Genomic DNA, 25,631 nt, shown 5'->3' with positions numbered 1-25,631 from the left:
AGGAAGGAAGGAAGGAAGGAAGGAAGGAAGGAAGGAAGGAAGGAAGGAAGGAAGGAAGGAAGGAAGGAAGGAAGGAAGGAAGGAAGGAAGGAAGGAAGGAAGGAAGGAAGGAAGGAAGGAAGGAAGGAAGGAAGGAAGGAAGGAAGGAAGGAAGGAAGGAAGGAAGGAAGGAAGGAAGGAAGGAAGGAAGGAAGGAAGGAAGGAAGGAAGGAAGGAAGGAAGGAAGGAAGGAAGGAAGGAAGGAAGGAAGGAAGGAAGGAAGGAAGGAAGGAAGGAAGGAAGGAAGGAAGGAAGGAAGGAAGGAAGGAAGGAAGGAAGGAAGGAAGGAAGGAAGGAAGGAAGGAAGGAAGGAAGGAAGGAAGGAAGGAAGGAAGGAAGGAAGGAAGGAAGGAAGGAAGGAAGGAAGGAAGGAAGGAAGGAAGGAAGGAAGGAAGGAAGGAAGGAAGGAAGGAAGGAAGGAAGGAAGGAAGGAAGGAAGGAAGGAAGGAAGGAAGGAAGGAAGGAAGGAAGGAAGGAAGGAAGGAAGGAAGGAAGGAAGGAAGGAAGGAAGGAAGGAAGGAAGGAAGGAAGGAAGGAAGGAAGGAAGGAAGGAAGGAAGGAAGGAAGGAAGGAAGGAAGGAAGGAAGGAAGGAAGGAAGGAAGGAAGGAAGGAAGGAAGGAAGGAAGGAAGGAAGGAAGGAAGGAAGGAAGGAAGGAAGGAAGGAAGGAAGGAAGGAAGGAAGGAAGGAAGGAAGGAAGGAAGGAAGGAAGGAAGGAAGGAAGGAAGGAAGGAAGGAAGGAAGGAAGGAAGGAAGGAAGGAAGATGGAGCGAACAGGAAAAAAAGGAAACAGATCAAGGGAATAATTCTAGAGAATACCACTATTTAAGCACCATGTGAAAGAAGAGAAGCCCACAGGGCAGACTGAGAAAGTATGGGATATAATGAAGAATGAGGTTCAGGAAGCAGCAATGCTATCAAATGAATTACAGCATCTGAGCATTTCACAAAAAAAAAAAAAAGAGAGAGAGCCAACCATAAAAGATACCACAGAAAAGCTAAGTAAGATTTTTGCCTAAAATTTGAATATTAGATTGGCAATTAGGTTAATGTCAAACAACAATGGTAAAAATTCAAATAAATAGCCCTACACACTTCAGAAATGTAAATCATTTCAGCCTTTTGAAAAGTAAAATGGCAAAAGCTGTTAAAATTAAAAATAGATATACTCTTATTTAGCAAATTCACTTTCAGAAATCTATCCCTAGAAATCCAGTATATCAGGATATATGTAAAAGGATGTTCATTGTAACATTGTTGGCAGGGGCAAGGCGGGGGATCTAGAACAAACTTGAATGTCCAAAAATAAAGATATGGTTAAATAAGTCATAGTACATCAATATTATGAAATACTTTATTATGCGGCTGCTTAAAATAAAGAACTAGATACAAAGTTACTAAACTGGAAAACTGTTCATGATAAAGCAAATTGAAAATAATGTATTAGCCATGTGCTCATTTTTATAAAACCAATTTTTGTAAATGTTATAAATGTGTATATATTTGCATACATTTTTGTGAGCATGAAGAACGAATATATATAACACTGTTAACATCCATAAATCATAAATCCATAAAACCAATTTTTGTAAACATTATAAATATGTATCTATTTGCATACATTTGTATGAGCACAGATTAGGTAAGAATGAATATATATAACACTGTTAACATCCATAAATCAGAAAACTAGGACATGAAACAAGGATGGGGCAACTGAACTTTTTCTCTATATATTTTCGTATTATTTCATTGAAGTAAACACAACTTTTGTATTTTTGGTTTTTTTTGAGACAGAGTCTCACTCTGTCGCCCAGGCTGGAGTGCAGTGGCACAATCTCGGCTTACTGCAAGCTCCACTTCCTGGGTTCACACCATTGTCCTGCCTCAGCCTCCCAAGTAGCTGGGACTACAGGCGCCCGCCACCACACTTGGCTAATATTTCATATTTTTAGTAGAGACAGGGTTTCACCATGTTAGCCAGGATGGTCTTGATCTCCTGACCCTGTGATCCACCTGCCTCGGCCTCCCAAAGTGCTGGGATTACAGGCATGAGCCACAGCGTCTGGCCTAATTTTTGTATTTTTCGAAGAGGAATTTATCATTTTTTTAAAGACTGGTGGCAAAATCAGTTTTTAATAAAGGACAAGGGCAAACGTTGTTTTAGCATTTTCAGAAGTGAATGTGAAGTAAAACATGGGAGTATAGACTACTTTTTAAAGATATCTACCAATAAAGGGAAATAGTTATAGGACAATTTAAGACAGAACACAAAGTGAAAATAAAGCATATTTCCTTTTAAGGTAAGAGAATTAGGCTCACTACACAATACCAAAGAGCTGTTGATAAAAAAGGAGAAGTTGAAATCAGAAAGAAGTACTATTAAGCCTATCTCAGGGGGAACAGTAATAGATGGCCTCTACTTCAGAACATTCCCCAGTTTCTATTAGGATAAATAATGTCCAAAAGTGTTCTTTCACAAAAATTAGAGAAGAAATCTGACAATTTAACTTACTGTATATCACTGGACAACTTCCAAAATATCTTAAAAAGAGATTCACATCCAAGGCAGCACTAGAAAGAATTAGTTTCAAAGTTGGGTGCTTTTGCAACAAATCTCTTAACTTTGTAAGTAAAAAATCACTAAATCGATCCCTTTCATGCACTTCATCCTGTAGTAAAGAGAAATAAAACCATGGAACAGTTAAAACATTATTGATGACTAAGTCTTTAAAACAATGGCACTACTGGGTTTCACACTAATTCAAATTAAATGTGGACAAGGCCAATCAACATTCATGAAAATTTTGTATTACAGGAGTTTCAGAAATAATTAGACATCAACAATGAAATGTAGATGACAAAGTAAAGTTATCCCTTGGCATCTGTGGGTGAATGGTTCCAGGGCCTTCCCCCATGCCAAAATTCATGGATGCTCAAGTCCCTGATAAAAAAGAAATGGCATAGTATTTGCATGTAACTCATGCAAATCCTTCCATATACTTTAAATCATCTCTAGACTACTTATATTACCTAGTACAGTGTAATGCTAGGTAAATAGTTACACTACATTCTTCAGGGAATAACGACAAGAAAAGTCTGTACATGTTCGATACAGATACAGTATTTTTTCAAATGTTTTCAACCTGCGGTTGTTTGAATCCATAGTCATGGAATCCACAGATACAAAGGGCTGTCTATATTGCCCTTTTTTCCCACAGAATATAAAACTACAAAAAATTATAAGTCCAATTTAAGGTGCTTTTAATACATAAAAAATCTATTTAAATATGTTTCTTTTAGCATCAGAGCTTATGAAGTGCATCCTTTGGTTTGGGTAAGTTTCTGAAAGCTGCTTATTCCAAGCTTATAAAACTTAATCTAATTTTTTTCTGACACAAACTAGATAAAAGGTTAGAATTCCTTAATAAAGAGGTAAACTCATCAACTTAGTTCATCAGCAGTTAGTTAATTTAGCAGCTTAACCATGGAGTTTATAAGTATATCTCTATCATTGGGAAATACATATTAATGAAGGGATCAAATGACCACGTAAAGAGATAAAACTCCCCTTTTTTTTGAGAACTCTAAGTACATGCATCATTTTCATATATGAAAAGCACATTTTTTAAAACTACCTGCTTATTTTATTTTCCCCCAATAAAGCCAGATGGTTTTATTATTTTTGTAATACAAAATATTTCTAATAATTATAGACAAAAAATAACTTGATCATTATAGCCTGTTCAAAAGAATAAGTTGGTTCTCTTTTCCACCCTATTCCAAAAATGTAATTATGTATTCAAATTTTTTGAGACTACCCTGAAATGGCATATGTATTTAAATTTTAAGCAATCTGAGTTAGTTACATATGACAAATTCACCAATATTCTTACCACGATAACATGTGTCACAGTCGACAACGTACTATCTCCTGCCATCAATGTACGAAGCAATACCCCATTAGTACAAAATGTCAGAAGTGTCTTTGGAGAAACCCTTTTTAAAAAAAGCAAAATAAAGTGCACAATTGCAAGTCTTTCATGTAACTAAAACATAATCACATTAAATGCTGGCCTGGTACACATTTTAATAAATATTACTAATATAATACTGTACTGGTATGTACAGTTTATTAGTAAAGCTATATGGTTTTGCAGTTATGTGAGACTGCCTGACAATAGCCTTTTATATTAAGTGATGTATTTTGTTAAAGAACCTAAGCTGCTCCAAAAACAAACAAAATCTTAAGTACTTTTTGCTTGCAAATAAAGTATGTTACAAATGGAATCAGATTTTGTATCATTACTGAGAACAAAAAAAAAGTACTACTTGTCAAGAAGGCATTACTAATACTACAGGCTGAGTATCCCTTATTCAAAATGCTTGAGACAGAAAGGGTTTTAGCTTTCAGATTTTTCCACATTTTAGAATACCTCCAGTTGAGCATCCCAAATCTGAAAATAAAAAATCCAAAATGCTCCAATGAGCATTTCCTTTGAGTGTCATGTTGGGACTCAAAAAGTTTTAGATTTTTGAGCACCATGGATTTCAGATTTTTGGATGTAAGATGCTCAATTTATACTACTACTGATAATAAATTCACTCATTAACAGTTATTGAGCGTTCACTATAAACTTCACATCAAACCTGTACTCTAGATGCTTTTCTTTGACTCATTTTACAGATGAGGACACTGAGGCTCAAATAAGTAAAATAACTGATCACGAAACTATGAAATGGAATTTTTATCTATGGTTCAAATCTTTTTCAAACTCTTCATTCAAAACTTCTCTAGATTTAGACAAGACTTCAATATCCTGATTTAGACTTACTTGGAGCAAAATGATCATCTAAATTTTCAACTAACACATCTTCTATTTTTAATGAAATATACTTAGTCTTTTTTAAGCATGATAAAAGAGAAGATAGATGAGAACTGTTTTTACCTGCTTTCTAATCGGATCTGATAACCAATTGTTTGACCAATCCTTTCCCTTCTCTCTGCGGCAACTCTTTCAGCCACAGCAATAGCTGCCAATCGTCTTGGTTGAGTACAAAATATACGGCAAGGGATACCATTTTTAAAGCAATCATCTAAAAGGAACTGAGGAATCTGAAACAAAAGTTTTAAAATACTATAAGATGACATGATCACATACTACAAAAAATCTAAGTGAATCAACTGAAAAACCGTTAGAACTCAAGAAGTTCTATAACAAGTCCAAATATAATCATAAAATCAACAACATTCATGTAACTAGTAATAATCGCTAAAAAATGTGATTTGAAAAGATCTTGCTCACAATAGAAACTAAAGCTAAAATATCTAAAATCAAATATATCCAGGAATATTTAAGGTTTACGTGAAGATTATAAAACGTTACTGGAAAAACATAAAAGAAGACCTGAATATATAAAGAAATATGCCATATTCATGGATGGGGATAATCAATGCTGTAAAAATGTTAACTTCTCCCCAGATTATTCCATAAAGTCAATGAAATAAAAATAAAAATTCCACTGGGATTTTTTAAATGATGAAAAGCATAAAAAAAAAAACAAAAATAGCCTATAAACCAGGATTGTAGATACTTTTTTGTAAATAAAATTCAAACAGGTTGGAAAGATTTAAAAGTCAAATTCTTACCTACTCCCTACCACCAATGCCCTTATATCTTCTCCATAAAGGTAACTACTGTTACTTATGAACTCATTCAAGAAAAAAAATGTTTACACAACCCAGAATATTTGTATATATAAGCATGTTTTTCATCCATGCAAAGAGATGATTGTACTTAATGTCTGTAATTTGCAGTTTTCACATAACATACCAGATCTACCTAGCCCATTTTAACAGCTACATATTCCATCTCGTGGCTATGCTATAACTTAACAAATGATTAAACATTTATGTAATTTCCAGTTTTTTAGGTTTGTTACTGATGTTGTTGCTTGATATTATAAACAACACTGCAGTAAACACCTGTCTCCACAGAGTTTTAGAAAGATATATGTACTAGCCGTGAAATCACTAGTAGTGAAAATGCTGAGTCAAAGAGTACACAAATTTTTAATTTATATGAAAAAATTATCAAATTGCTCCTCAAAACAATTTATACTCCTACCAACAAAGCAACAAAGCAGAAGAGCTGCCTTCCAACACCCATACAGATACTTGGTATCATCAATTTTTTAATTTCTGCCAATCTTAGAGTTAAAAAATATAATTTATTTTTATTTTTTTAACTGTGAGTAAAAGAAAACATCTTTTCATGCATGTGTCAGCCCCTAGGATTTTTTTTTTTTTAAACTTGACTAGTTCCTCCAGATGTGGGAGTTCGGTCAGGATGGTGAAAGAAATTGTAAAATTATAGGAAATAAACACAAACCCTCTTGGAAAGTCTGGGGGTTTGCATAAAGTGGCTGAAGGCAGCTGAATTCTCTTAAAAGCTGAGCTCATAGATACATAGGAATGTAGAGGAGCTTATCTAAATAGCTTGTTTACTCATGTGGTCCTAAGACCAACCTTTAATCAACCCCCGTGCATTTGCTCTCTACAAGGTCCGCAATGTCAATTACCCTCTAGTGGTGTCTACTCAAGACCTTTGTCATTTAATCTATACTGAATAAATGTGAGCTTTGCTGGCTGATGGGGCCTCGCTACAGCTCTTTACAGTACCTTCCTTGGTGTCGGTGAGTGGCCCAGACCCTCAGCCTAACTGACAGGCAAAACATCTGTGCCAGTATATGTCTCTCATCCATCACTGGGTCAGGGTCTGCAGGTCGGAACCCCGCATCCAGAAGCATAAATGCATAAGTACCACCAAGAAATATTTTAAAAGAGAAGATAAATGTATCATTTTCAAACTACAGAAAATCAATGGTATCTTCTAAAAAATCCTAAAAGAAGCCAGAGCAGGGGAAAACCCTTACCTACAAAGAGCAAAGGTAAGAATTACAACCAAGTTTTCCTCAGACATTATTTAAAGAGCGGAGAGAAGAGGTGAGAGGAGAAAAAACAAAAACAAAAACACCATCCTAGAATTCTGTACCTTGCAAAATTATCCTTCAAAAATGAAGGAGAAATGAAGACTTTATCAGATGAATACAAATTGAGGGAATTTGTTGTCAGTAGACCACAGCCTTGCAAGAAATGTTTTTTGTAAGTTCTTTACAGAGAAAGAAAAATAACATAGGCCAGAAACTTGAATCTTCATTATGAAAGAACACTAAGGAAGGAATAAATAGAGGTAAAAAACTAAATTTTTTTTAACTTTTATTTTTTGTATTCTTAACTGATCTAACACTTAACAATTGGATCAAAATAATAATAGCAACAATGTAGTTGATTATGTATGTATATATCTTATGTGTGTACATGTATGTTGATGTATGGTTACATATAAGTAAAATGAACGACAGCAATGATACAAGGGACAGGAGGGAGGAATTAGGGTTATTTTTTCATTTAAGGTACTCACACTACCCGTAAGGTGGTATAGTGTTATTTGAAAGTGGACTTGGTTTAGTTGCAAATGTATATTGCAAACTCTAGAGCAACCACTAAAAAAGGTAAAAGATAATGAAGAAGAATATCAGGCTCACACTGTAAACAACAAAAAGCAGAATCCTGATGCAGGAATAGATAATGAGATTAAAGATACATAAAAAAAAATTTTAGCCGACCCTGGTACTATAGAAAGTTAGTATTTGGTCAAAAATAGCATCTTAAATCGGGTCGGGGAGTTTGGAGGGAAAGACAGATTGTTAAATAAAAGTTATATCTGAACTGGAAATAACATGAAGAAAAAGTAAAATTCCTACCTGATATAATACAATAAAATAAATTTCAGATGAATTTGTAAACAATATAAAAGTATTAGAATAAAATATTTATAGAAAGAGCCAGGTGTGGTGGTATGCACCGATAGCTCCAGCTACTTAGGAGGCAGAAGCAGGAGGATCCCTTGAGGCAAGAGTTCAAGGCTATAGTGAGCTATAATCAACTCTGTGAATAGCCACTGCACTCTAGCCTGGGAAACATAGTGATACCACACCTATAAATAAATAAATACAGAAAATGTCCATTAATCCACTCTTAACATGCCCCAAAGCCCTAGAAAAATATTGACAGATTTGACTAAAAATGTAAAACTACTAAACAAGATACCATAAACAAAGGTAAAAAGTAAACAAAAAATTGGGAGAAATTATTTTTAAGATGTTTAATGGTCAACAGGCATGCATCTATAATATATAAACACTTTAAAAAATAAATCCAAAATTATTAAGCCAAAAAGAATAAAAATAAGGAACTCATACAAGATAAACAGATAAGAGGCAAATAAAAGATAACTAAGAATCAACAAAATGCAAGTTAAAATATTATTTTTTGCTGATCAGCTTGATAAAGGTTTAAAAAATTATATCCATTCTTGCCCAAGCTTTAGAGAAACAAGAACTTTCAATACTTTCAATACGGTAACATGTTAACTCTTTTTTAGAGTTATGGAACAATAACTAGTGAATCTAGCTGTTAAAATTTTTAATTGCCATATCCTTGATCTGGCATTTCCACTTCTAGGAAACTTATCCTATTGAAACATTCCTACAAATAAGCAAAAAAAATTAGGATACAAGTAAGTACAATATAAGAGAAAGATTCCTACTCTATCACTTCTTAGCTATGTTAACTAGAGTAGATTAACATCTATAAGTTTTAATTTTTATTCCTCATCTGTAAAAAGATAAAACCTACGTGTCTTGGAGTTACTGAGAAGATGAAATGAGACAACTCTTATATAACCCAACAAACGGGAAAGTGTCATTTTTCACCATTGTTTATTATCATTACAAAAATGTTCAGGAATACTATGCAGTTGTTTAGACAATGAGGCATATCTACAGGCACTGACTTGGAAACATATCCAAATCTGTTGTGAAAAAAAATCAAGATGCAAAATTATATGTTCTTAGCCTATGTTAAAAAACCAATATATAACAATGCTGTAAAGAGAACAAAAACAAAACATACAAACCCCACCACCACCACTACCACCAAAAACAGAAAAACAAACAAACAAAAATCCACCAGCACATATTTGGATATTCTGACAGTAATGCAGTGATACAGGGTGGCAAGAGAATTTAAAATCTTTCATTTTCTGGCCAGGCATGGTGGCTCATGCCTGTAATCCTGGTACTTTGGGAGGCCAAGGCAGGTGGATCGCTTGAGCCCAGGAGTCTGAGATAAGCCTGGGCAACACGTTGAAACCTCCTCTCTACAAAAAATTTAAAAATTAGCTAGGCATGGTGGCATGCACCTATAGTCCCAGCTACTTGGGAGGCTGAGGGAGGAGAATTGATGAAGCTCGGGAGGTGGAGGCTGCACGCCACTGCACTCCAGCCTGGGTAACAGAGTGAGACCCTGTCTCAAGAGAAAAAAAAAAAATCTTCTACTCTCTATAAAATATTTTCCATAATGTTCAAGTTTCACACAATGAACACAAATAAGAAAAAAAATTCAAAAAGCACTTAACTTCCTAATACCATTAAAGGTAAGATAAAATACCACTTACATTCTGTTTTATATTTCAAAGAATAAAAATATTAGTATTTTAATTAACTCTTTAAATACGACAAAATTATTTCTCAGGTTTGAACTCATTAAATTAATAGTTTCTTCTTAAAAAGCAGAGTATAATATTTAACTACGAATTAAATTCTAAAGTATCCTTTCATACCTAGTAAAATGATATACATAATTGTGAAAATAGGCATCCATAATTCCAATATATAGATATCATTAGCAAGGACATTCAAATAATTTAAACAAAGACCTATTTATTACATTTTGTCAAAACTTCCTTAATCTCTATTCTACATAATTAGAACTGCTACAATTAATACTTAATGGAAAAACTACTCAACCTAAAAAAAAATTATAACAATCTAAGACAGCTAAACAAATTCTCTGGAGTAACTCCATGGAATTTCACTTAATCATAAAAGCATTCATGCTGAGTCCAGGCGTGGTGGCGTGTGCCTGTAATCCCAGTTACTCAAGAGGCTGAGCCAGGAGAATCGCTTGAATCTGGGAGGCAGAGGTTGCAGTGAGCTAAGATCGCACCACTGCACTCCAGCCTGGGTGAGAGAGAGAGACTTGGTCTCAAAAAAAAGAACTCATGCTAAAGAAAGATCTTGTATATTGTCTTCAGAAAAAATTTTCATCATGTTTTTAATTATTCAGTTTTACAGGATCAAGTTTTAAGGACAGAGACATAATTCTGTAAAAATGTTTAAGTCCTTCAAGTAAAAAACTGGTAAACTTTATAATCAACTTCTCCTCCCACCTTGCCTTAGAAACTAAGCCTATTAAACCAACCAATATAATCAAATCTTAGGCAATTGTCAAAAACAAAATTATGTCCCTAAAGGAAGAAAACCTACAAATATATTTATTATTTTATCTGAACCTCTATTAAAACCAAAGTAATTTTAGTAATTTTAAGCTGAAATGCTGCAAGAAAGTACACAAGAAAGTCATATGATGTCATACTTACTACTTCCAATCTGTTATCCTATGAGTAAAACTTCATAAGGAGTTACTTTGATTCTAAAAATCCAAGTCAAACCTATCATATTAATTCCATTCTACAGTCAACTTCATATTAATATGTTATTACTGCTTTTACTTTTGTTCCTATATGCAAAACACTATGCTAGGCACTTTACAGAGATAATCTTTACACCTCACTATGAAAGGTAGCAATTATTAGTCTCATTTTATAAATGAGAACTCTGACTCACAGAGGTTACAAAAAGAGCCTAGAACTTCCATAAGTGAGGGAACTGGAATCTAAACTCAAGGCCAAAGCCCATCTTCCTTCCATGATACCAAATCGCTTTCCCACCTCTGTTTAAATAAAGGCCTAATGCACTAGTTTAAAAATAAGTAAATTATTTAAAACATTTTCTTTCTACAAATTCTCCAAATATATTCCAGTAGTAATTTATTTCTGAAATAACCATTACTATAATATCCACAAGTTTCTTTTTCTGTTTTTTTAAACATATGCAGTGTAAATTTGATATAAAATTATAATATGGGACTATATATATATTTTTTTTTTCTATAAACAACAAAAAAGAAACAAACCTGTGTGGTCTTTCCAGACCCAGTTTCTCCTACAATCAAAACTACTTTATTTTCCTTAATTATTTTAACAATTTCTTCCTGTTTCTCAAACACTGGTAAAGACTGCCTAAAAGAATCAAATTCGGATTCTCCTCTTTTCACTGGAATCTGAGGTATGCCATTGTTGAGTCGCCCACTTGTCTTGCTCATTTCCCGGTTTTCTTTGAAAATGAATAAAAGAACAAAAAATGTATGATCAACACTGAAAAAGAAGTGTTAAAAATAAAAATAAGTATTTTTTTTTGCCAAACCTAGAAAAACATGTCAAAAGAGGTAATTTCTAACATAATTCCTTTCAAATGTTTTCTTCTCTACTCAGTCTATATAAAGTTGTCAAGCAATATCTCAATTGTACTCTTACACATACTATTCTCATTGAACATGTTACAAATTTCAGTACCAATTAGAAAGCAAACCTCTCAGACATATTTCTGGTACATAATGTTTAAAAACTGATAAAAATAAATCATTCAATAACCATTAAAAATAAAACAATCTTGATAATCCAAATGATTTTTAGGCTTGTTATAAATTTCTATCAAAAATTTCATGGAAAATTAAATTTTTATAGTAGGAAATAATGTGCATACTTATAAGATCTGTCACTACATTAGGAAAACATATTACAAAAAAAGAAAATATCCCATGTACGTTTAATGTTATACATGTAAGACTAAGTGATCAAATAGAATAATTATGTGTTAAATATAAGGGTCCTAATGTTAACAAATTTCCTAATGGAGTATTTTAGCCCAACATCCACATTTAACTAAACAGACAGGAATAAAGAAGAGGTATGAAATGTCTTATATCCATGTAGCTCAAAATATGTTTGTGTGTCTATGTTTAAAGTGCAAGTTCTTTGATATCTAGGACCACATATTTTCTATATTCTGCTGATCTATTCCAATAGACAGTAATAACTATGTAAATTTTACCACCATAGGCAATAAATAGTTTTCTTACTAGGGAAGTGATCTTTCCAAACGGTGAAATTACATCTTTATTTTGTAACCCAAATACATTATTTATCTACCTTTTAGCAACTTAACGTACTGAAGACTCTGTCCAATCTCTTACCAGAGCTAAAGCCCCAATTCAAAATCTCACTTATTAGTGTGTCATGGCAGTATAATATAGGAAAGCCTAGTCCCTGGAGTCAAATACCCACTCTGCAGTTTACTGGCTGGTTTGGTGTCCTTGAACAAACTATTTAATTCTTCTAAGCCTCAGTTTCTTCACCTGTGAAATAGGGGAAATTCTTACCTTGCAAGGGTTGCTTGCTATAAGGCCCCATATAAAGGGTTTAGTATATCGCCTCGCACCCAGTTAATGCTCAATAAATGGTAGCTATTGATATTATTATAACACTCAAAAAAAAAACTTGGTTCAACTTAATTACATGCTTTAACACTACACTTTGTTTCAAATTTTTACAACTCTTAATCATTTCTAACAAACTATTCCAATGGAGAAATTTATTTCATCTTAGTTTTCGAAAATAAATCTAAAATAGAAAAAGAATAGTCATCAAATAATAGGGTAAATGAGGAAGCTCCCCAGAAAATACATACCAGCTTCAACTGCAAACACATTTCCTCTTTCTGTTTTAGGCAGAAGTTCTGTACGCTCTTTATTGGTGACAGGAAATCTTTGAATTAGGCTCCTAACAGCATGTTTTGTATTATGAGTCAAATTACAGGTCATCATTGCATGAGCTGTTTCTGATCCATCTTTCTTCTTCACAGTTAGGTATCTATTTGCTCCCTTTCTGAATATTAATAAAAATCATTTATTTACTATATACAGTCAACTTGTTCACATATGATGTATGCCTACTTAGAAAATATGTCTCAAGCAAAACATTGAAAAAAATCAAAATGCTTTGGGAGAAGATGCTGAAAGTCCAAAAAAATTCAATAAAGAAAGATTTGGGCTAAAGTGGCCATAAAACTATTTTCAGTTAAAATTTCAAGTGCTGCAAATCCAAGTTTAAGTCCACTAAAAAGGCTTACTTACCCTTAAGTGTTAAAGTTTGTCTTTAGCAGACTTCATGGTAGATGAAACATCACCAGTTAATATAATACATGCTGGGAAGCATACAGAGGGGGAAAACATCAATCTGAACAATAGAACCTAAAAATGATAATGAAAAAGTTATGGGCCATAGTTCAGACTGATATGTCCCACTGAATGTTTCCACAGTAAGTTGGTAATGAGACACTCCCATGAAAACCTGTTATAAGAGCCAAGTTTAGTGGTTGGACCAAAAAAGCATAAATCAGCATTACTGATAAATAATTTCAGATGCATTTGTAATAAAATATTTTTCAGAGCTTCTGGTTCTACTCTTCAATTATAAGGTAATGATGATTTGTAACTGTTCAAGGTATTTACTGTAGGTGTATTGTTTCCTCAGCTGGTCCAGGACTGAGCATATCTTTTATGACTTCTGTAGCTCTAAGAGTAGTATAGTGTTATATACCAGGAAGTTCCCAAATGTGTTTTGAATGATTTCATAATACATGCCTATAATGTAGCAGTGTAATACTGATTAAGAGCTCAGGCTCCAAAGGCACACAGACCTGAGCTTGAATCCCACCTCTACCACTTACTAGTTGTGGCACTACAGGTAAACTACTTAATGGCTCTGAGCCTGACACAATAATAATATATACCTCAAAGGATTATTCATACGATTAAGATAATATGAGCAAAGTGCAGTATCTGTTGCAGAGTAGATTCTAAATAAATGAAAACTATTATTATAGTCAGAAACGATATTATTTCTTAAATTTTAAGTTACCCAAAATATTTCATAAAATGTTTTGCCATTTCTTATGTCACTATTATACTATAGAAATAATCAACAGAGCCTAATTACAATGAAAAATTTATAATTTACAAAGCAAATTTTATAATTTTTCAATTTTCATTAGATGTAAATTTTGTCAACAGTATCTTCACCATAAGAATGATATCAAATTAGGGATTAACCTATACAGTCTTAGCATATAAGTGTTCTAAGTGAGGCTTCCAATTTACCGAGGTAAATTTCTGGAAACTCCTTATTGAATGTTTCAATGAATTATAAGCTTTCCATGTTGTTATTTACTCCTTAACAAGTACTTGGTGGTGCTTAAAATGATGCTATAAAGATGAAATAAAATTTAACCTGATCTAGAAGTTTTAGTTATTTCTATGATAAATTCAAACTATTGAATTCTAGAAACGTTCTCTGTAGTAGGTTATTTTCCATGGACCTTTCTGAAACTTCAGGACAGTCATTATAGACTCAATAATTCATTTCCCTTCTGTGATGTTCATTTCATAAAATTTTAACTACAAAAGGCAGGAAGTGAGCTGAAATGAGCACCAGAGCAAATGGTAGGAGGCTAATATTCAGCTAGTAATAAACTTTCAACTAGTTATATGATCAACAGCAAATCATTTTACTTTTCTGACACTGTATATTGGTTAATTTTTCAAACTTCACATTTTTAAGAACTCAAAGATGCTTTAATTTTCTTAAAAATCATCTCAGAAAGGTTGTGCTATATTTCACCTTTAATTTTATTTTATTCATTCACTTAGTCATTTATCATATATAAACCAAACACTGACTTTATGCCAGGCACTATGGTAGAAGCCAGGAATACAAAATTGAGTAAAATATACCCTTTCTCAACAAGCTCACAACTGAAATAATAAGTCAGATTGAAACCTTCCTAACATAGGTTACCTAATATAGCATTTAGGTATTTAAAAAAACTCATAACAAGCAGGTGGGACTACTTAGCCATTACCATTTAAAATTTACTGAATTCTGTTTGAACACATATGGTAGAATGGAAAGATAATATCAACTTGATAGTTTTTATGTTTTAGTAAAGGATTCTACTTGTGCTTTAACTGATTATTCCTACCACAGTCAGCACCACAGTGACACTAATATATCATAAAAGGATTAATGAAATTTTTGGTAAAATATTCACCTCATTGTTGTGAGGATGGAAACATTAAATACAGTAGAAATTTGTTGTACTATGTAAACTAACAAATGGATCTCCTCATTATGCTTTCATTTCATGATAACTGAAACTATGGTTTGATGATAAACACAGGAATCCTTTATACAAAGCGAAATTAACTAAAAACTAGCTGCACATATGGAAAATACGCTAGCTAAGTGAAATTCACAAGAGTTTTTTAAATAAAATGTAAACCCCATATGCAATTTCAAAATATAAAAGTAAATGTAATAAAATTACAGATGAGAGCATCATAACATCTAACTTTCGAAAAATAAAAGTAACCAATGCATTTTGGCATTTCAATGGCTTCTTCCTTAGAAAGAAAAATGATGCTATAAGTAATCAAATTTGACACAATGTTAATAATAATCAATTTATTAATTTACAAAGGATGTTACTAAACATTTAAATCAAATATAAACATATGCCTCAATATTCCCTACTTCTAAATCTAAGAACAGTTTAAAAGATCAGCTGAAGAGCCAACATCTGAAATGACTACTTAAAAAGCTCACAGACACAGGAGTCTCTTAAAAACAAACAACAACAGCAACAAAACAGGCATTCATTTGATGCCTACTAAATACTTAATTTCATATTCCCTTAATTTATATTTCCATTAGGCAGACAGATGCAAAGATCTAGCTCCAAACCACTTTCTCCCCAATACTGTAATACAGAATTGGAAATGTATTAAAGTTTGCATCACACTAATTTGTACTTTTTTAAGACTACCTAAAAACTAATAAACCAACCAGTTCACTTCATGTTGTCGCCAAACTGAGCACAGTTGCTTTCAAGGCATGGTCACTATGCCTATAGTAAATTTATTTTTCTGGGTTTTTTTTTTTTTTGAGACATTGAGACAGAGTCTTGCTTTGCTACCCAGGCTGGAGTGCAGTGGCACAATCTCAGCTCACTGTAACCTCCGCCTCCTGGGTTCAAGCAATTCTCCTGTCTCAGCCTCCCAAGTAGCTGGGACTACAGGCGCCCCCCCGCCCCACTATGCCCGGCTAATTTTTGCATTTTTAGTAGAGACGGGGTTTCACCGTATTGGTCAGGCTGGTCTCGAACTCCTGACCTCAGGTGATCCATCCACCTCAGCCTCCCAAAGTGCTGGGATTACTGGCATAAGCCATTGCACCCGGCCTATTTTTCTGGTCTTAATGAACTATAAGCTAAATTGAAGATGAGATCTATCCAATATTTCTGTTCTAACTCCTCAAAGCACCTCCTACATTGCTATGAACTTCATGTGAACATCAAAAAACAATTAGTTAAGATTAACTGTGTTCAAATCCTGGCTCTGCCACTTGCTAGCTGTGTGGTCTCAGGAAAATTACTTAACATCTCTAGGCTTTAATTGCCTCATGTGTTACACAGGTGCCAGGTGTTAAAATAGACTCTGCCTTATAAAACTGTTGTTAAGATCCATGGTAGACTGGATAAATAAAATGTGGTACATATACACCATGGAATACTATGCAGCCATAAAAAAGAATGAAACCATCTCCTTTGCAGGAACACAGATGGAGCTGAAGGCCATTAGCCTTAGCAAACTAACCCAAGAACAGAAATCCAAATACTGCATGTTCTCATTTGTAAGTGGGAACTAAATGATGAGAACACATGGACACACAGAGGGGAACAACAGGCACTGGGGTCTACCAGAGGGTAAAGGATGGGAGGAGGGAGAGGATTAAGAAAAATAACTAATGGGTACTAGGTTTAATCCTGGGTGATGAAATAATCTGTACAACAAATCCCCTTGACACATGTTTATCTATGTAACAACCTGCACGTGTACCCCCGAACTTAAAAGTTGAAAAATAAACTATATCCACACTAGTACACAAATGAAGGCATGCTCTGACATACATCCTGCTGCATTTAATGTATAAGAAGGAACCACTGGTCCTTGTCACTCACTTCTGTGAAGAGAAAGTGCACTAAGGCCATGGGAGTCACCCACTTTCAGGTCAAGGTCTATCCTTTCCCCTCTGGTAAACACCAGGCCAGAGATGAATCAGCCCCAAAGGCTCTCATCCAAATATGAGAATGCTGACTCCTTCTCATTAAAAAGAAAAAAAAAACTAAGAGATTATTTTATTTTCAGTAATCCTTTTATTCTTGGGAAACCCCAGTTTAAACGTGATCTAATTTTTTATTTTATTTAATAATATTTTATTTAGCATATTACACCTATGCTCATAAGTAAGATAAGCCCATAATTTTCATTTCTAATATTTTCTTTATCTGAGTTAGGTAGCAAAGTTATACTAGTTTCATAAAAAACAGGAGGTGTCCCTCTCTTTGATTCTCCACGAAAAACTGAAGTAAAAATAACATTATGTTTATTGTGCAGCCATAAAAAAGAATAAGTTCATGTTCTTTGCAGGGACATGGATGAAGCTGGAAACCATCATCCTCAGCAAACTAACACAGGAACAGAAAACCAAACACTGCATGTTCTCACTCATAAGTGGGAGTTGAATAATGAGAACACATGGACATGGGGGGAACATCACACACTGGGGCCTGTCGGGGGTTGGGGGAAAGGAAAGGGAGAGCATTAGGACTACTATCTAATGCATGCAGGGCTTAAAACCTAGCTGATGGGTTGATAAGTGCAGAAAACCACCAGGGCACATGTACACCTATGTAACTAACTTGCACATTCAGCACATGTATCCCAGAACTTAAAGTAAAATAAAAGTAATAAGAAAAGAAATTATGTTTATTGACTCTTTCATTTAAATTACCTCTGAATAGGCATTTGTGTGAGTAAATTTCTAATCTTGATTAAATTTATATAATGATTAAAAAAAAAACAACTGTTGTTAGGATTAAATGATAATCCATTTAAAGCACCTAGCACAAGTACACAACAACACTTAATAAATGTTTGCTCTTGCCTCCTCAAGGAATGCAGCCCTGCGATATCTTGATTTTAAGTCCATGGGACCTGTGTTGTTGGACTTCTGACCTCCAGAACTGTAAGATAATTTTAGCCACTAAAAAAAAGAGTTAACTCCTATTATTATTGGACACAGCAGGTTTTCTTTTTAGTGGATATCCAAAAATTCACTACCTGAAAACCATTTTTCTTTCTTTAGCTGGGAGGAGAGAGGAAGAACGCAGTACGCAACTTTCCAAGACAGGAGGCAAGATGGGCAGTAATCTAAATTTGAAAAGGGGAATGTCCTTGTAGGTTGGGAGCCTTCTGGTCAGGGTAAGTAGAGTACTTTGGTACTCTATTTGGTACCTATTAGGCAGTGACCTTAGCAGTCACAGAATAAGAAACTTGTACTTGGAAAATCTACTTTCATATACTTCATATTTTCCCATTCTACAGATTTTTAACAAAGTTCATTTTGTAAAATCCATTTTTGTCTAACTTGGACTGAGAAAAATCGAGACGGGATTTTGTTTTCATTTTAAACAAGGCAAAGACTTAGAAAAGTGAGCCTTTAGGACTAAAACACAGTGACCTCAGTGTGACTTTAAACACAACCTTTGAAGTTGAGGAAAAGAAGTAAATAATGATGTGAAATTTTTGGTATGTGAAACCTGACTAGAATTTCAAAGAAAACTTTAGGATATACTAAAAATCACAAAATGGGGCTTTTACTCCAAGAATGTTTTCACTAAAAGACAAGCAATTACAAAAAATAATCAAAACAGGTCCAAGGCACACTAGCTCAGGCCTATAATCCCAATACTTTGGGAGGCCTAGGCAAGAGATCACTTGAGCCCAGGAGTTTGAGACCAGGCTGAGCAACATAGCAAGACCCCATCTCTACAAAAAAAATTTTAAATTAGCCAGGCATGGTGGTGCATGCCTGTGGTCCTAGCTACTTGGGAGGATAGCCTGAGCCTAGGCGTTTGAGGCTACAGTGAGCTATGATTGTGCCACTGTACTCCAGCCTGGGCAACAGAGGAAGATTCCTAAAAAATAAAAATAAAGCCAGGAGCAGTGGTTCATGCCTGTAATCCCACCACTTTGGGAGGCTGAGGCAGGTGGATCACAGGGTCAGGAGATCAAGACCATCCTGGCTAACATGGTGAAAGCTCGTCTCTACTAAAAATATAAAAAAAGTAGCCGGGCATGGTGGTGGGTGCCTGTAGTCCCAGCTACTTGGGAAGCTGAGGTAAGAGAATGGCATGAACCCAGGAGGCAGAGCTTGCGGTGAGACGAGATCGCGCCACTGCACTCCAGCCTGGGTGACTAAGCAAGACTCTCAAAAATAAATAAATAAATAAATAAAATCAAAGCAGGTAAAAGTCAATTATTTGGAAGATGAAAAACAAAATCCATCACCAATGGCTTAATTTTGAAAGAAAGAATATCAAAAAGAAAAAAACTGACCAGAAAAAAATTAAGAACTATCACAAAAAGTCTGGAATCTATCTTTTAAAACTTATATAAGAAGCCCAAATAAGAGAACGAGGCAATGAGAGACTCGAAATAGAATCCAGGCTTTCTGCCCTTTATACCAGGTGTCCTCTCAAATACGTACTAAGAAACTATAATATCAGACACATACAGACACACACACACACGCGCGCACACACACACACACACACACACAGAGGAAAACTAACTTGCCAAGTTAATAAGATTTTTCACAAAAATCCGGCTGGGCCCAGTGGCTCACGTACTTTGGGAGGCCAAGGAGGGAGGATTGCTTGAGCCCAGTAGTTCAAGACCTTCCTGAGCAACATAGTGAGATGCTGTCCTCTACAAAAAACAGAAAAATTAGTTGGATATGGTGGCACATGCCTGTAGTCCCAGCTACTCAGGAGGCTGAGGTGAGAGGATTGATTGGGCCTGGGAGATGGAGACTGCAGTGAGAAGTGAGCCATGATCGTGCCACTGTACTACAGCCTGGGTGACAGAGCAAGACCTTGTCCCCCGCTCCCCCTACAAAAAAAAAGTGAAAGGGTGAACAGATAATTTCATGAAATATAAGTCAGGTACAAATTCTGATACAAATGAAAAGAAAGGATTTGAGAAGTAGATTCAAAGTGATTTATTTCTTTTTGTGAAAAGAAGAAAAGGCATTTGAAAATCACAAGGACCACTAAGAAAATATAGTACAAAGTTTACTCAAAGATGAAAAGGAGAGAGAAGTAGCTAGGGTATTTCATAAGAAGGTTGAAAGCATTAAGGTTATAGGTATTAGGGACTGGATAAATAGACAGCATTGCCTTGCTTCCCTTAGCATCTCTTTTCCTTTTTCTTCTTTCTCTGGCTCTTCAATGTTTCCGCATTCCCCATTTTTGTCTCCATAACTTTCTTCTTGATTTCTCCTTCCCAAGATATTTATTCATTCCAGATCAACTCTTAGACGACTATGATACTGAAGAGAAGGACAGGAAGTCTACTCTAATGGACTGCTTTTCTAAGTTAGCTGTTTAGAATGCAAGACCCATGTAACCATAGAAATGACGTAGCTACAGAATTGTACATTCATAACATGCATTTCCCAGCTCAGACCCAAAACCTCTTACTTGCAACTACTAAACCCAAACAGTGCTAAAACTGGAAACTTTTAAGTTTGCAGTAATCTCATTTGACATCAAATGTGATCATGTGATTACATTGACATGAGGTTATTAATAGTCTCAGTGTGAATATTCATAAAACTTCCAGCAAAAATACAAATGTGACTAAAGGTGATGGCCATATTTTATTAGGTAGATTACATAACATATTGCAAATATACCCAAATACCTTTCTAAAGTCTAAAAAATCTGAATCTCAAACATATTTAGCCCAAGTGTTTCAGGATAAAGTATTATGGCTTTGAACTATATTTTTATTTTCAGGTGCAGTATTTTACCTACCTAGTGGACTATAATATGGGCACACTCAGGAATCTAACCACTGTTCCAGCACTGGCCTTAGTGATGTTCAAAATGCACATTCACCTAAACTAAATCCCGTCTCAGTAATTTATCACTGTAGTAGGCAGTCATATGCAAGACATTCCTACATCAGCTACTTTCATCTTGGGACCGTCTGAAGATTTATTAATTAATATATTTACTTAATTTTATCTTTTTTTTCCATGTCAGTAGTTCTCAACCTGAGCAATTTTGCTCTCCAGAGGACATCTGGCAACCTCCAGAAGCATTTTTGGTTGTCACAACTGGGGTTGGGGGTGTTAGTGCTATGTAGTAGTAACGGCTAGGGATGCTGTTAAACACCCTACAGTACACAAAACAGAATAAAGAAGTATCCAGTCCAAAATGTCAACAGCACCAACAGTGAGAAAGCTTCCTTTATATTGATCCCACCATCCTTACTGACAAAATGAAATAGGTCCACAGAATTTAGAGTTTTTCAGTTTGGATGGCTCAAATGACTTTTCCCCACTGTAGCTCTGTGATCCTCCCAACAAAACAAAACAATTTCCTCCTGTACCACTTTTTAAAATTATTTCTAATCATCCGATTCTTGACTTGGTAGGAAAGAAAACAATGAACATATGTTCTAAAGCTTACTATTACAGTGCAGTAACAGTAAAAGACATAAGTTTCATAAATAATTGTACTTATTATCTTTTGTACATCAATATTTCAAATGAGATTTCATTTCTATCAAAAAATAAAAATATTTTTCTCAAGAAATCAACTTCAACTTTTAAACTATTTTTTTCTTACATCTTAAAATTTACCTTTGAAAGAGTTCAGAGTATGCCACCCAAATATATGTCACTCTCCCATTATTTTGAGCTGAAGGCAATTGAGAAGAAGCAGACCTAAAAGAACTCTGCCCTCCCCTGCTTTACCAGAAAGGGCAGGACTATTCTTAATAAGAGAAACCACTCTAGACTCTTAACCCAGAGACAGCACCAGAGGAACCTACATAACCAACCTTGCTAAAACAACACATACCTTCCATTAGTTTCCCCATATATACCTTCCCACAATTTACTGCACCTACAAGTTCAAAGTCCTTTTCCTTTGTCTTGTCATTTTTTAAATAAATTCATTGTTCTTTATTAAGATGCCACATAAGCCCCATGTTTGAGTTACTATCGAGTTTTCCCCTATGTATGCATGATGCATATCTTAATAAGCTTATGTTTTTCTCTTGTTAATATGTTTTTTATCAGTCTAATTTGCAGGGTCCCAGCCAAGGAACCTAAGCTGGGTAGAGGAAAAAGCATTTTCCTAGGGAAAAAGAAAACAAAACAAAAAAGGCAGGGAGAGATAGATAGAAGGAAGAGGAAAGAGGTGAATTTGGTACAGACCTGAATCATTTTATCTACACAGGATACAATTAAGAATGTGAAGTTAAAACAGTAATAACTACTTAAACGTACTCAGAAACATTCTCCCTTTTTTGAGCAAATAATCTTTTTTTAAAAACAATAAGAAATGCTACCAGCTTACCCTTTACTTTTAGAGACCAAACCAAGAGACTGACTGAGTCGATGAATAAAGGCTCTTTCAGTACTGGTCAAAGAAGAAGGAAATTCCATCTCTACATGAGAAAAAAATAAAAGCAGTACAATTTGTAGGTAGGCAATTTTCTCTCAAGTAATACACACAGACATAAAATATGAAAAACATAGACAATCAAATTTATACTTTATGTGAGGTTAACTTACTTTATATTTCATATTCTAAGTTAATAAAATTAATATATTTTATTAATAACTACTGAACGTCTACCAGAATTCTGATATTGATAAAAAGACATCTATGTATTAAACCTAAATGTGATAAAGGCCTCTGATGTTCACCAATAAACGACTCCTCTTACTTGTGCTGGAATTTTGAGTTGGTATAATGACTGAACATATTTAACTTGGTCCCTACTTGTTAACAAAATAAATGATGAGATATGCTCAAACATTATGAATTCTCAACATGAAACTCCATTGTCTTTGCTTTCGAAACTGTATAGAATTCATATTTCACTATTTCAGAGGGATTTGTTATATACTGCTGAGGCTTTCTCTTTTTTTAATGTGAATTCACAATCTCTCTGTCCAGAACATTCCCCATTTTTGACTATAAAGAGTCCAGAGTAAGAGGTCCCCTAATTAAGCCAGCAGGTCCGAATGAGCCCTCAACATACTGTACAGGTCACCACAGGTCAGTTGCTGGTTCTGCACTATATGATCCAAGACAAGCGGCTTTCTAACCTCAGGAGGTGTGGAAGAGGCTTCGTGTGCCAAACAGGTTTAAGTGGGTAGCGTGATTGCTTCAGGGTTCAAACGTATTACCGGTGCACTTACTTATATGTTTGATTTCTTTCTGCTTTTCTACATCTGTAGCTTAAACGTGCCATAATTAAGGTGACAATCCCTTAAAAAAATTTTTTTAAGGGTTAGGGCTAACCAATATCTGAAACACGGTGGCTTAACCGCCCAAGGCTGTTGAAAGACGCGGGGGAAAAAAACACTTGCAGCTAGCGAGCAAAGTGCCCATAACCCCACTAATGCGCAGAGCACCTCGCATTTTACCGCAGGGCTAACAGCCGCGTTCCAGACCCGGGTGCCGCCGCTGAGGCCCGACCCGGACGGTGGCCCGGGTCCTCCCTCCCTCTTCGGAGGCAACCCCATCACTCGGTGGGCCCAGGTTTGGGGGGCGCTGGGGTAAGGGGGTGTCCTGACGGCCAGCAGGGTCCCTGTCGGGAACCTCACCTCTCTGGTCCCCGTATCGGAAGCGCTCCAGCGCGATATTGACTGCGATCTTCACCTCCTCATCAATGCGAATGTCCTTCAGCCCCTTGGCCCGCCCGCCGCCCCCAGGGCCACACGGCGAGGGGCCACCGCCTCCGCCACCGCCAGGAGCCGGCTGCCGCGGGGAGACGCTGCTCGGCCTGGACATTGCCCTGAAGAGATGGTCTCCCCGCACGGGAGCGGCCAGGCCTGCTGGGTGACAGCCAATGACAGAGACCGTGGGACTCCGGGGCCACTACCCGGCGGCTCCGCAGACGGCCTGCGTTGGGCTGAAGTCACCAGAAAGCCCTCAGTCACCACAACAGCAGAAGTGAAACCTGCGCCGTTGATATCACGGCAAGGCGGGGAGCGCGGGCGTAATGACGTCACCAGGGCCGGCGCCCGTGACCTCAGCGCGGCCGCCGCTGCGCGCCTAAGGGAGGCTCTGCCGAGCTGTGGTGCGGTCCTCTTCCCCCGCCGCCCGCCAAGGGTCGCTCCTCGTCTTCTTATTCACTCCCTTGCTATCTCGTTTAGTCCTTCATTAATTCCTGCAGTAAGCATATATGGGCTCCCACTGTGGACCTGGCACTATGCCACGCCTTCGATATACATTGGAGAAGGTTCCTACCTTCATGGAATTTATATTATAGTAGGAGGAGGGTTGCCAGATTTAGCAAATAAAAATACAGAATGCCTAATTAATTTGCATTTCAGATAAACGAATACTTTTTAGTATATATATTTCCCGTGCAACATTTGGAAAAATATCATAAAAAATACATATACTAAAAAATGAGCGACTGTTAGGTGTCTTGCATTCTTCCCTTTTCTGAATGGGAGATTTTAATGCAAGTATGCCACCCTTGCTCTATCACGCTACACAGGGTAGCTGAGTGGGGACAGGTACGTAGTACATATTTACATAGTTCATGAGTTACCTGGCAATAAGGATACACATCTGAATCTAATAAAGAGGACTGTGTATCAACAACAGATCCTGGATGCAGTGACTAGATAGAATTCCAGGTGTCTGGGGAGGATATACGTGTATTCTGTGTGTGGTAAAAAGGGGGTGGAATATTTGGTGACAAGAAGTATGAACTGTGGCATAGAATACTGATACTCATCAAAAAATGTTTCTCCTTTTCTTCCTAGGAGTGATATTTCCCAACTCCCCTGCAGTTAGCTGGGGGCCACATGGCTGAGTTCACATGGCCATTGGAATGTTGCTGGAACTGATGTACACCACTTCCAGGACTGGTCTGTAACACCTTCCTTGAAGTCTCCCTTCTCTGCCTTTCCTGGTCTTCTGGAAGTTCTTAGACAACGGTAGAACCACTAGATAGATAGCAGGTTCCCGATCCCCTGAATGAGTGTGATAGAGTGTCCTCACCAACCCACATTGGAATATGACATGGGTAAGAAATAATCCTTAGTTGTGGTAAACTGCTGAGATTTAGGGAGTTTTTTTTTTTTGTAACAATATGGTAAATTGTTGAATTCATCAAAGGTATGGCTTTGATGAATCACACATTCCCGTGTTCACACCCTTGTATTCTTCCTTCCCATATGGACTCTGTCCTTGGCAATGTAACTTGCTTTGGCCATTGGAACATCAGCAAATATGAGATAAGCAGGGCCTTGAAAGGTGTTTGTGCATTAAGGTTTACCCTGTTTT

At 35.9% G+C, this 25,631-nt stretch overlaps 1 protein-coding gene across 8 annotated transcripts in view; it reads right to left on the bottom strand.

The window, feature by feature from the left end:
* YTHDC2 (YTH N6-methyladenosine RNA binding protein C2) overlaps positions 1-24,317 on the bottom strand; it is an 80,928-nt gene extending 56,611 nt beyond the window's left edge. For 3 of the 8 annotated variants that reach the window (XR_012414581.1, XM_045394108.3, XM_073995161.1), the window contains exons 1-7: positions 23,936-24,317; positions 22,677-22,767; positions 12,813-13,009; positions 11,200-11,399; positions 4,988-5,154; positions 3,935-4,037; positions 2,554-2,710 (exon numbers count right to left, since the gene is read on the bottom strand). Coding sequence is in view for 5 of the 8 variants with exons in the window: in XM_045394108.3 (XP_045250043.1) it covers positions 2,554-2,710; positions 3,935-4,037; positions 4,988-5,154; positions 11,200-11,399; positions 12,813-13,009; positions 22,677-22,767; positions 23,936-24,122 (1,102 nt within the window). In the remaining 3 variants the exon portion in view is untranslated. Of the gene's footprint in view, positions 1-2,553; positions 2,711-3,934; positions 4,038-4,987; positions 5,155-11,199; positions 11,400-12,812; positions 13,010-19,934; positions 20,014-22,676; positions 22,768-23,935 lie in introns of all 8 variants that reach the window. The other 5 variants (XM_073995160.1, XM_073995162.1, XM_045394109.3 and 2 more) reach the window with 5 other exon arrangements.
* Positions 24,318-25,631: the final 1,314 nt, after the last annotated feature.

Source organism: Macaca fascicularis, chromosome 6 (assembly GCF_037993035.2).
Source record: "Macaca fascicularis isolate 582-1 chromosome 6, T2T-MFA8v1.1".
Classification (NCBI taxonomy): domain Eukaryota; kingdom Metazoa; phylum Chordata; class Mammalia; order Primates; family Cercopithecidae; genus Macaca; species Macaca fascicularis.
This window is presented reverse-complemented; position numbering and strand designations above follow the sequence as displayed.